We start from the raw sequence: 13,184 nt of genomic DNA, 5'->3' as shown, positions 1-13,184 counted from the left end.
CTATCCAAATTCATTTCTCATGGAGGTTTTACTGCACAGACGAATCCTAAATTATATTAAATGAGATAAACAAGCGAATTATGAGATATATCAAATGTTAAAGTAGCTGAAGTTGTTTAGTAGTACATTCAAAATAACTTACTGACTAAACGGATAAAAAACGTATGATAATAAATATTTAGAGCCAAGTTTTAACAATAAACCTCGATATGTTGATATGCTTAGTCTTAAAAGATTATATTTTAGCAGGTTAAATTTGTTTTCATTCTAAGAGTATCATAGTATTTTGGTATATTTTTTACGGGAAATCAGGATTACAAACATGTTTGGTCCAGCTCTACTGCAAATTAGGTATAACATTTATCTCAGTATCATTAGTACATTTCGATGTTTACCGGGATTTATTATAAGAACCTCGATAATAATCCTCGTTAAATGTATATAATATGAAATCAATAAGTATTCTAGAATACTAAGTGCCAAAACTGAAAGGTATAAACACTTATGTGCAAGGTTTATTAATAAAATTTTAATAATAATTACCTACCACTACGTAGGATGTGGGAGAATCATTAATTGCTAAGTTTTTTTAGAAAACGTTATAAAACTGGAATTAATATAGATGCGTCAATTCACGTCACTTGCGAGTTGCTATTAGCTTTGGCGGTTTGGTGAACCAAAATTTATTAGGTCATATTTAATTTTATTATAGTTTTATGTTCCTCGAAACCGGCAATTGTTTATACAGGAAACCAAAAATGCGATCATCAAAAATGAAACGACAGTTGAGTTGTGTTTTATATTTACAATATTTTTTACATACATTTCAACATTTTACAGGCTACTGGGAGCTCTTTTTAATTCGAGCAACGAACAGTTACATAAACTAACACGTAAATCTAATTCGTAATAAAAACGATCTGTGTTAGTTGATCTACTGGGCCCGCGGTAGACGGGATCGGCACACTAGAATCAATAAAACCCCGGTGTGCGTATTACATTGTTACTAAACGAGAGAACAGTGGCAGTATCCTTGACAAGTGATATTCGTAGTGTATCCGTAGGTACAAGCAGTAATTTATTAGGCCGCCCCTCCCATTAATAGTTATTGTTCGAAGGACGAATTTTCTCGTGTGCCCTTTTAGTGTGTAAGGGATGATTCAAACACTATAGTACAAATATACAATTTAAAATTGACTTGACGACTACCCTACCGAGTTAGTACTATCTACAGTTTAAAATGCCATGAAAAGTTCGTGGATTTTTCAGATATACATACATACATATTGCATCAGATACATAGTTAATAAAAACGACTCATCTAAAAGCTGTCAACAACTGTCGATTACTATACATTAAAAATAATATGAATAATTTAGCAGGCAGAGTAAAAATCCCTGTTTTCAAAGTTATTTTCCTCTGTGGAAATAAGTTTCGAGTTTTGCTTATAGTCCAAAATAGTTCAAATATGCAATAAATTTTAACTTTGCCTTTTTAACAAACCTTCCAAAACTACTCGCTAACACGACCGATATCACACTTGTGTTTTGGCATATTTTTTTACCAAGAAGCCATAATTTTATTACTAAGACAAATCTCTTTTTTTATATTAGCCTTCTACACAAACAGCAATAGGTAACATTCATTTTAACATTCGCTTACAAATTTTATAACAACCTATAATGATAAAAAAACATTCCTTTCTAAGATCTACACCATATAGTGACGATAGCTTTATTACTCAAGCGTTATCATTATACAATTTTACCCGTCTATAACATAACATTTTACACGACTATTTTACAATTACAAAATGTTACTTTTCTTATTGAGGTATAGGATTCTCAACCCAGCGCGCTACTCAACGAATTAATACGTCTTCCAACTATTATACTATTTAAGTTTTAAAAAAAGAATATTGGATTCATTACGGACTGTACATCAATATTATCAACATTTCAATCGGACTCTTAAATATTGTAACTTACGTGAAAATTTAATACAAGGAAAGCTTTACATAGGGCATATACCTATCCTTTTTTTCTGATAGGTACTCTAATTCTTTGTTTCAAATTTAAAAAAATATTTTAAGAAAGTATTTATTATTATAATCGCAAAAGCTTTGAGCGACATTTAGATTTTTTCATTGCTAATTTAAAATCAAGAGGTATATTTTAATAAACATAAATAATATGACAGACAAGTCCAAGTGCTGCTAATAACGTTAGCTGATATTTTGTTTGTTCAAAATATTAATCATCATAGTGTTTTTTCCTTAAAACAAAGTAATTCAAACCTTTTCACAGATATAAACTTTTTCCTTTGAACATTATAATTTATATTACTAGTTTCAGATAAAACGATGTTTGAATGAAAGAATAATAAAAACAATGCAACGCTTACGTTACAATATATTAGCGGTAAGTGAATAGTTTAATAGGTGTAGGTGAATGGTTCGATTGGAAAATTAAATATTAATGATTTAAGAGCCTTGATGTTCTCATAGTGAGAACATATTTCTCTTAACCAAATAAACTGCCATATGTGTAACCACATTCACCGACCCGCATTGAAGTATTTTTGCGAAATGAGATCCTATCCTTCACCACAAGACGAGAGAACGCCTATATCGGACTGTAGGTCTTTTACCTATACATTTTTTATTTACAACATAGTTTAATGGGACAGATGATGGTAAGTGGTCACCACCACCCATGAACATTGGAGCTGTAAAATTATAAACCCGTCCTTACATCGCCGATGTGCCACCAACCTTGAGAGCAAAGATGTTATGTACCTTGTGCCTGTAGTTACACTGGCTCACTCACCCTACCAATCGGAACACAACAAAACTAAGTACTGCCGTGTGGCAGTATAATATATGATGAGTGGGTGGTACCTACCCAGTCGAGCTAAATTTATATGTCCTATGTTTTACGGCCATTTTTTTTTTCAAGAAAGTAATTGCACCAGCGCGAAGCTGCGTCTCGTCTATCAAGAAAACTAATCAGATATTTTAAATGTAATTTTATTGTCCGAAAAGTAAATAAACTATTTAAGATTATGTTACCTTGTGCGTGTTTCAAAATGTTAATCAAATTTAAGAAAATTTGCATTCAAATGAAAAGTAAACTTGGGTCATATTCGACAATGTATTAGACTGCTTTCATGCAGCAGGACCGTATGGAAATAGTTTGCGACTCGGTTGCGATTCAGGTCACACAAATGAAACGTAGGTGCTGCTTCCCAAAAAGTAAAATTTATATTGAACCAACTGAAACCAGCCCGTAACGATTCACGTTCGTTCACGTTCGTTCAAAACGTTTCGTATATAACTTTTTAAATGAACACATATTGTTATTTTAGTATTAAATAGAAAATAAATTAATAAATAAAAACAAACCTGGTCTGACACTAATCATTACAATTAAGTATATTAATGCGCCTTTTAAAGACTAATTCGGCAGATCATTACTTTATCTAATATTTTTTAAAAAAGAACACTAGTTGGTGACATTACCAGTTTTGTATCGAAACCCCACGAACAACAATGAAATAGAAAAATTTAACAAAAAGACATTGCTATCACGCCGGTCATTTAAAAATTCTCTTTTTATTTGAAATATTCATACTCTCGAAATATTTTATGGTTTTATGAGAAGCCTGTTTCGTGTAGAAAATAATATTCGCAAAAAATATACGTCTTCTCGTATCTTTGGCCATTTCATAGAAAATGAGTACCGATTTGAAAATAATACTTTTAAGTACATATAATTCTATATACTAGGTAACATATAAAGCATCAGAGTTTGACTAGTAAGCTTCGATATTCAGTTTCAGATATTTTTAAACTAATTGCCGCGAACCGAATTCAATTCGCGAAAAAAATCTATCATGATCTGAAACATTAACATTGCGATACATGAATTTATTAACAAAACAAATTATTTACACAATACAATTAACATCAAAATATCGACGCATTCGTATTAATAGTTTCATATTTACGTTGGAAAATCGTGACTTTAGTGAAAATATATTAAACGGAGGCACAAGCAGTATATTTGTTCGCATAACGGAGTAATAAAAAGATTTTTAGCCTTATATATAAAAAATATTTAAACAAGAGTTTGGCATCGTGAATTAATATAGATATGTCAAATAATTCTGACATCGATATGTTTCTATTTATATAAAAAATATATTAATACGAAAAAGTCGACATCTCAACATTTAAATAACATATAACATCCAGCGAAAAGCGCCGGCGACTAGAATAACGTTTCACGAGAGTGCGAAGCGCGATCGATACGCATGGGGAGTACCGGCCGACTTGTGAGTTCCGTGCACTCGGACGTGCCGGCTTCAGGCCCTCCGCTATCAGTCGAAAACTGCTCCACTTCATCATCTGTAGAGTCCGCATCGTCTTCTGCAAATACAGAATCCGCACCTACTGATGCAAGGTCACATTCCACCACAAACGACGGACCCACGCTACCGACCGATGCCAGCGGCGCGAGCCGTTCACTAGGACAGGGTGACAACCGGCGTTCCGGTAAAGAGCACACTACTGATGAACCACGTCTTTCCAAATAGGAACTCCCTGAACTCGAACATGTAGCCGAGCTTAATCGCCTATCACGAGGCCCTCCCGAGGCTCGTCTTTCACTAAACCTTAGCGCTGAACCGGGAAGCGAATCACCGCGTAAAGTTGAAAGTCTCCGAGGTGGTGCTAATAAGCTACCATAACCTCCACCATAGGAAGCAAACCGCGCAGTTCTCGTCCACAGCGGCATTTCTCCTATCGACGGGCGAGAACGAGCTCGCTCCGAACGCGCTTCCTCTAAAGCTGCCGTCAATTGCCTTTCTTCCTCTACAGCTTGCTCTTCAGCCACAACCGCTTCGGCTAATTCTACGATTTTTGGATCATTCAGAGCTTTCACAGATTTACTCCGGCTCTTATAAACGATTAAAAAGACCATTAGTGCAAAAAAGCCGCCAAGGGTAGCGGCTATACGCACGCCGGTCATGACGTCGTAGGTAGCATAGAATTCAATTCGTACGCGATCCCGATCGGTCTGCGAGCGCTCGGTAATATTCTCAGCTGCAGTCGTTTCTCCACCACTCCATCCATCTTGGTGTTCCATGTTGCGGTCAAGTGTTCATTGCCTGTAGAAGAGGTATTCACAGTTAGGATGTTATTTTTTATCGAAAGACTAAAATGTTTGTAATATATTAAAATGTCACGTTGAAAATACAATATGTGAAGCTGTTAGATAAAAAACAATGCTGTTAAGATAAGCACTGGTAGAGGTATAAAAAAATCAAATAATATTAAATTCGGTGTGATATGTAATCGTAATCGCAAGCTTTCAATTTTACGTGCAAAATATTTTTTTGTAGGTACACAACATTTATTTTCTAGAATGTAGCTGGAAAACTGAACAACAATGTTGTCGCTAAGCGATTTCCGTTCGCCAGTTAGCGCCCAGCCCCGAGTCCCCGACCGACATATCTGGGACACCGCATATCGCTTAACGTTGCTTTTCCTTCATACCTACACCCTTACAATTTGATTATAATCGGTACATGAACATAATTAATACTTCTGCCTATGGTTTTTCTCTTGGCAGAAATATCTAGTATTTATCAAGTTGTATATGATGTAAGCTTTCGCTTATTTTTTTTGCTTTACAAACAATATTTAATTTAGAGTAAATATAAAATTAATTGTAGCATGAAACGTTTTCTAGAACTTATATTACCGTGTATGTATTTAAAAATAAATACGTAATTTAATATTTTGTTCTGCGGTTTGGCATAATGACTATAACTATAACTTTATATACACAGCCGAAACCATAATAAGCAAGTAGTATACCACATGTTCAAGGACAACTTTGTGCACGGATAATGGAAATGTTTTGGCTCAGTTCGTGATAATATCAATTTTACTATTACGACCATAATCGAACATTAATGCATATAGGTACTATTTTCGGACGCCACTCCTTGAAAACAAAATGTAGTCGTGAGATACATCGATCCTTTAAATGTAAACATTATTCTTTATGAATATTTAAGTATATTTAAGACAAGCCAAGGCGACTCAATGGCTAGAGCACGTGGAACTTAACCCAAGGTCACGGTTTTATATGAAGGCAAGCTACAAAGCTATTTTCTATGATAAATTTGCGTACAATTGTTATTGTGGCGGGGTTCGACAGTGACGACAAAAATAGTGAGGATATCTGCACGCGTCGTAAGAAATTATGACCATGTCAGATTCAAAGTGTCAGGACGTGGTGGAATAAACTTTAAATTCTTCTCCTTCCACAGAGAAGAAAGACAATATGTTCTTTGTTTTATTTTTTTATGTTGCAGACAATTCGGAGTTTGGATTATATCCAATGTCTAGTGACTGGTATATTTCGTTTTTCCAAACGTTCTGGAATATATCAATACAATTTCAAACAATAAAACTAGGCTAGAGCCTAGAATAGCCTTTGGTAACAATGAGCGAATTTTAAATCAAAGGGCGAGAATGTTTTTGTACAGATTACAGACTACAAAAGTGCTCCAAAATATATGTTTCCAATACCTAATAAACGTAAATTTTATCTTTACAACAGATACTACTATATATACTACAATAGTTTTGCAATAAATAGTAGGTATATCAACAATAGAGCCTACATATCATATTATTTCACTGTAACAGTCCTTTAAGAAAAATTGTAAGTACAAGATTTTGCCAAAAAATAAAAGCAAGATACCAACAAAGTATTGGTTTTAATATCTGTTGAATGTGTACATTTAGTTACTGGGTTGAAAGTTAAAACAATATAGTAAAATTATATATATATATATACATATATGAGAAAATAAATGTAAGCTAAACTACTACAAAGTTTACTAAATTGTAAATAGTACTATACTATGTCAATTATTCAGCGTGTATTGTTAAAAATAATATTTATTTGACTCATTGTTTTAAAATTACAAAGGTTTGAGCACGACTCACAATGAAACTAAAAATACACCACCGTAAGGTAATAAACTGCTGATGAAGAAACAGTTCAAATTTACAACATGAATATTGAAAATGAAAACAAAGGATTAACACTTAATGTTGGTGTGTTATTCTCAGTGTCAGGTATATAATTATATTCAATATTACTATACCAACTAATATTTTATAAACGCAAGAGCAAGTTTGTTATGCCTTCACATCTTAACTACTTTATTGATTATGATAAAATTTTGCAGAAACATTGGCAGGGATACAGAACAGGACAAAAGGTACCTAGCATTTGCCCCCTACACACGCACACACAAAATTAGTATAAGATTATGTATTTTTTAATAATTTTTTCAAGATTCAAATTTACATTTGTTAAGCTACATTTTATGAAGACTGTTTAAGACTTTAGAATGTTTAAGAGAATTGGAAATAATAATTCACCAAACAATTTGTCAGTAGAAGAAATTGGTGATAAATTAATAATGTAATCCTATAGTTTTTGGTTTGCACTTTAATAATAATTGTCTTCTATCATAGAACCAATAATAATACCTTTATGTAAACATACATATTTGTAAGATAGGTCAGTGTCATACCTACACATTCTGTAGTTTTCATGATATTGACGTAACAAGGATAACATTTTTTTTTATGTATATTATAAATTCTTGATATAATACTTTAATGTTTCTTCTGTTGTCTTTAGCTCATATTTTTAACTTTTCAGAATCTTTTGCATACTGTTCATACTTTATGAAAAAAAAACAAAACCCAAGAAGATATCCAAAAATTATATCTAAAATTGTAGTATTTGTATAAATTCCCGAAAGTACCTATTGTAATAAAATTGATTTACTAGCTTTTCGTTCTTTACCACATCAAATACGTAATATATATAAAGGTTCTTAAAAAAAAAAATCATTACTTAACAACTTGTTGCCTTAAATAAGAATGTTATTATGTTTGTATGATTTAAGATCGAGAATATAAAAATCAACTAAATTGTAAAAGAAATTTTAAACTATATGTAGTTTAAAATTAAACGAATAACAACATTAAAACTATAAATTCCATTAAAATGTATTTACCAATAATAGAGCATGATCCAAAGCCCGCACAAATTGTCAAATATCTTGCCTGATGAAGATTTATTATGAACATGTCCTTGGTATATTATTAAAATTTAGACATCCATACATTGGAAATAAAAAACACATATGCTAAAAACGAGACCGAAAGTTCAACGCGCGTCGATGTTTTATTGTAGATATTAATTCGCATCAATAATTATTCCGAATTGTCGACTACAAAATTAAATACTACAAAACTAACACAGAAGAGCCTGTAAGGAATTTCTCTTAACTTTTTGACTTATAGGGCTTCCTAAAAATGTTTCTCATTTATATAGTCACATAAACATTTTTCTGATTTTAAGAACCACCACCTAGCCAATGACACTAATTCACTAATAATAAGTACTCTGTGCTCTTCAACTGACTACCTACTTAACAAAAATGTCAAATGCGAAATACCTAACTTTTGGACACCTCCCAGATGACTACAGAAGTTTACAGATCACAATATTACAAGCTACCGAGTAACCAAAAAATTTGGACAATAAAAGTAGTAGCTATGAATTATAACTATGATTATAACTAATTTATACCATTACTCTAATGATTAAATAAACGTTTTTATTTATTTATAATGTTCCCTAAAAATGAATAGCTTAATTAACAGATATTTCCATTATAACTACTGATAAAAATTAATATATTCATCGTAAAAAAAATACACTGTATAAAATAGTATTATTTAATTAATTTCTATTGTTGAGTTATTTAGCATTATATATTGTTTTTGTCAAGAATTCTTAATTATAAATGCCTTAATTACAACAACCAATGTTTTATGTAAGGTGGAAACATTTTTTTTACAAATTACTTCTATTACTGTACTACCATAATATATATTATGTTATTAATAAAAGTCTTTGAAGTAAATAAATAAATGTTTATTACTTACATCAAATATTAGTAATATAATTATTTATTTCTAAATATAAATATAATCTCTTGTTTTACGTTTTGATATAACGATAATCTCCTGATAGTGGCCACAAGACCAACTTTGAGACATCACTTGTGTTACTGGCAATACTAAATAAAATGTCAAAGTCATCTTGAAGCTTCTATCTATCAAAAACCGTTGGATAAATAAATCAATGAGAAACTTTATTTACATTTAACACAACACAATATTTTGCTAAAGTGTTACTTTTTATCTGATTATTTAATAATATTCTATGACTCTACTATTGTTTTAACTTATTTAACTTGTCTTTTTAATTTACTACTCATCACCATTTACCACTCTATTATAACCAAACACTTTATATCACTAATTAAATTTACTATTATTAGCACTATTGGTAATTACATCATATAACATTAAAATGTCTGAGGAATGGCAACAATATATTCAAGACACTAGAACTCAATGCAAATATGGAATAAAGTGTTATCAAAAAAATCCTGAACATCATAAGCAGTATAAACATCCACCTCAGTTAAAGGTTAAAGCAAATAAAAAGCAAAGAAACAACCGTTTTCAACCTTATAACAAAATTAAAACTTCTGAAGATGAAAGCAATATTACAGTGAAAAATGACCAAGAGTTAGAAAAAATTAAAGATAATAATATTGAAAGTCAACCTTCCTCATCCACTATAACTGAAAATGATAATGAAAATAATCTCAAATGCAAAGATGTTAGTTCCCATGATATTGTGTCTTATTATGACAGAGACGTAGATCCTAGCATCCTGGAAGAATGCTTTTTAGTTGAAATGCCACCAGATTTTTACAAATTTTATGAGTGCCTTAATAAAGAATCTGAACCTATAGAAAAAATACTAGCAAATGTAAATTTACAATTAATTGGTCCATATGAATTATTTTTGGGTAAACTACCAATATTGCAAGATAAAGATATGTATTTAATTCACTGGAGATTTTATTATGATCCACCTGAATTTCAGGTATGCATTTTAAATTTTATTCATAATTTCAGAGCCAGTTTTCTTTAATGCTCTTTGATATTTAATATAAGAAAATAAATTGATTCATTTTGATACATATCATAGTTATTTTTAGGCAATTTTAAAAAAGAAAGGCAAAAGTGAATTTCACATTGGTTACTACAGAGATGATCCTAAAGAGAAACCAGTATTCGTTGCCAGAAATGATAGCTCGACAGATTGTATTATCACTCCTGTTTCTGAGAACATATTTGGAGCAGTTTAGTATGTATAGTTTATTACTTTAGCAATATTTTCTTGCCTTCGTTTTTTTTGTGGTAGAAGTTTGTGCATGACCACCTGGATAGGTACCACTCATTCAATATAAAAAAATTTACTATCAAATACCATATTATGCTTAGTATGCTTGTGTACAAATATGAAGATTATTAACCCAGTGTTACTATAGGCACATGGTTCATGAGATCTTAGTTCCCAATGTGGTGACACATTTACAGTGTAAGAAAATATTAATATTCCTTAAAATACTAATGCTAATAGTGGTGGTGGTTATTGTCTGGTGACCAATTTGCCAGTCTGCCTACATATTCTAACGAATAATAAAAACCTGTACAGTAACATTTATATACCTTTTAGCTGGTTTTTGCAAAATGAAAAGAAAACATCGCCATTTATTTCTATAGCATGTCAGAAAATGATGGAAAACGTCAAGAATTGGGCTGAGGAACACAAATATTCATTAGAAGAATTTAATATGAAGAAAAGAATACCTAATACAGTATGTCGATCATTTCACAGTGCTGGCATTGTAGTACCTTATAATAAGAAAACTCAGCTAGGTTACAGGAAATTAGCTGAAAGTGATGGTATGGTATAAGTTCATTCCAAATATTTTTTGTCAATGTGTTTGCATTCAGTTAAGTTTTTAAATGATAACAGTAGATAATTAAGCAGAACTAATTTTCAATTCTTTTTTATGTGCATCTATTGTTTTACTTTTATGGACACAATAGTTTCTTATTATATTTTGTAGTTGTATGTAGAAGTATTAATATCACAAACAAAACATAAACAAGATTAAAGACTAGCCTAATTTAACTACTAATTTATTACATATTCATTATTATAGATTGTACCTATCATAAATTATACATCAACATAAAACAATAAGATTTTCCCATAGACAATTTACTACTTTTCTCTGATGATGTATTCCTAACAGTAGAATATTTTTCTTTTTTAAATTCTTAAGAAATACTATGTACAACACTAAAGGTGTATTTTTTTAAAATTATTTTAGCGAAAATAAAAAAAATGTTTAAACAATTATCAGAAGCAAACTCTCAAACAGAAAAAGATAAAGTTCTATCAGAGCTACAGCCAGTTTTAACTTATGCAAGTATAGCTATGGACGAGTGTGACTTTGGAACTGGTTTAGAGGCTGGCATTGCTTTGTTCTGTTCAGGCTTAAAAGAACTTCAAACCAGTACTTTAAGGAATCTAGAAGTAGCTTATACATTGTTACGAAGAGAAGCTTTTAAAAAAATAATTCAGGTAATACTTCCAAGTCATTTACATGTAAAAAATTAAATTTAACTACATAAAACATTCAAACGAATAAGCTATTTATTTCATTGTGTAAGATTTTTACTTAGTGGTTGCACTTTGTGCAAGCTCAGCTGAGTAGTTACCACCACATCACCTATTTTGCTGTTAAGTAGCAATATTCATTGTTGTGTACTGGTCTGAAGGCTGAGTGCACATATGACCCAATGGATATAAAATCTTAGTTCTCAATATTGGATTGCGTGAGTGATGCCAGGAGTTGTTAAAAAGTTATCATCAGGTGACCCTTTGCATAACTTCCAACAATTCATAAAAAAAAACTGTAATTTAAGTATAAAAGAAGATCTTTAACTTTCAAATCTCCTTTGTAAAGCTTTTGCGCAACTATTTGTTAACGTTCGCGTATATATAGCACATAATATTTATAAAAAAACAAGTTTCAAATCCTTTAGGTTAATGGTTTCTATGTGTATCGGTAAAAAATACCAACGAAACTTACTTTTTATTATAATATATACGAATATTTGTATGACTTTTTTTATAAACTAAAATTTACTACAAAGTATAGGGTTTATGCCGGATTAGCCGTTTTTACGACATTTTTTTAAAAGCTTTGAGAGCTAAATATGCATACGCAGTTACGCGCACGCAAGCTTAGAATTGACAGAAATTGACAAGCAGAAATTGCTATAAGCGCTCTTAAGGCTCTATAAGATTGGATATGGATATAACGGAATCCTTGTACATTTTGTCTTTATTGTGGTGATTTGTTTTAAAAAGTAAAATAATACCATTTTTCTGAACATTTGAGAAGAACCTACTCCTTAACTTTATTTTTATGAACATAATATATTAGAGAGAGGAAAAACATATTTTATTTATATCCCAGTCGAATACTATACCAAGGGGCGAAGAACATAGGATTTCTTTATAAGTCAAGTAAATATCTTAAATGTCTTAGCATGAACAACTCTGCTTTTAAACATGTAGATTACTCCGCGTGGACCACATAATTCTGTTTGGAAGGCATTGCCAGAGGGAAATCTTTCTTTTCCTATCGTGCCAAATAAAGAATATTGATAAAATTATTGATTACTGCGCTCGAATTATAAATTAATTTTTTTGGTTGTTTTCAGATGCACATGAAGCATCGCCGCAAAGGTCCAGAGATGTCAGTATTAAATATATAATTTTTCTTGACAAATATACAAATTTGATGTAACTGTTAATGTCGGCATGCCTTTAAAACATCATTTGAACGCTTTAAAAATTGTGGAATGTGTTAAATTTGAACTTAATTTTATAGAGAAGAAAAATAAATTATACTTATTTTTTGAAGTAACGTGTTTTTATTTATGAAAATTGTTTTTTCACATTATATAATTTTTTTTTTTGTAAGAACATTGTCAACATTATTACATGGCGTTCAAGTATTAATTATTATATTACACAAGTAGGGACTTGTAGAACGTACATCTCTTTCTTATGATATAGATATTACTAATAAAATCTTATATATGTGACAGACCAATTTATCTTATTTATGAAATATTC

General features: G+C 31.0%; 2 protein-coding genes across 2 annotated transcripts; one reads left to right on the top strand and one right to left on the bottom strand.

Moving 5' to 3' along the window:
- Nucleotides 1–785: 785 nt before the first annotated feature.
- Nucleotides 786–8,556, bottom strand: LOC113397126 (uncharacterized). Its single transcript, XM_026635289.2, has 2 exons — nt 8,113–8,556; nt 786–5,169 (listed from the first exon to the last, which is right to left on the bottom strand). The coding sequence occupies exon 2, from the start codon at nt 5,145–5,147 to the stop codon at nt 4,272–4,274; it is 876 nt and encodes a 291-aa protein (XP_026491074.2). The 5' UTR covers nt 5,148–5,169; nt 8,113–8,556; the 3' UTR covers nt 786–4,271.
- A 777-nt stretch (nt 8,557–9,333) lies between these two features.
- On the top strand, nt 9,334–12,934 carry LOC113397125 (histone PARylation factor 1). Its single transcript, XM_026635288.2, has 5 exons — nt 9,334–10,064; nt 10,180–10,328; nt 10,701–10,930; nt 11,365–11,618; nt 12,767–12,934. The coding sequence occupies exons 1-5, from the start codon at nt 9,480–9,482 to the stop codon at nt 12,818–12,820; spliced, it is 1,272 nt and encodes a 423-aa protein (XP_026491073.2). The 5' UTR covers nt 9,334–9,479; the 3' UTR covers nt 12,821–12,934.
- Nucleotides 12,935–13,184: the final 250 nt, after the last annotated feature.

This window comes from Vanessa tameamea, chromosome 3 (assembly GCF_037043105.1).
Source record: "Vanessa tameamea isolate UH-Manoa-2023 chromosome 3, ilVanTame1 primary haplotype, whole genome shotgun sequence".
In the NCBI taxonomy this organism is placed as follows: Eukaryota; Metazoa; Arthropoda; class Insecta; order Lepidoptera; family Nymphalidae; genus Vanessa; species Vanessa tameamea.
This window is presented reverse-complemented; position numbering and strand designations above follow the sequence as displayed.

Coding starts and splice junctions, on each gene's coding strand:
- LOC113397126 (XM_026635289.2), bottom strand. CDS start 5,147: ATGGAACACCAAGATGGATGGAGTGGTGGAGAAACGACTGCAGCTGAG.
- LOC113397125 (XM_026635288.2), top strand. CDS start 9,480: ATGTCTGAGGAATGGCAACAATATATTCAAGACACTAGAACTCAATGC. Junction 10,065..10,179: donor ATGATCCACCTGAATTTCAG/GTATGCATTTTA, acceptor AGTTATTTTTAG/GCAATTTTAAAAAAGAAAGG. Junction 11,619..12,766: donor CTTTTAAAAAAATAATTCAG/GTAATACTTCCA, acceptor GGTTGTTTTCAG/ATGCACATGAAGCATCGCCG.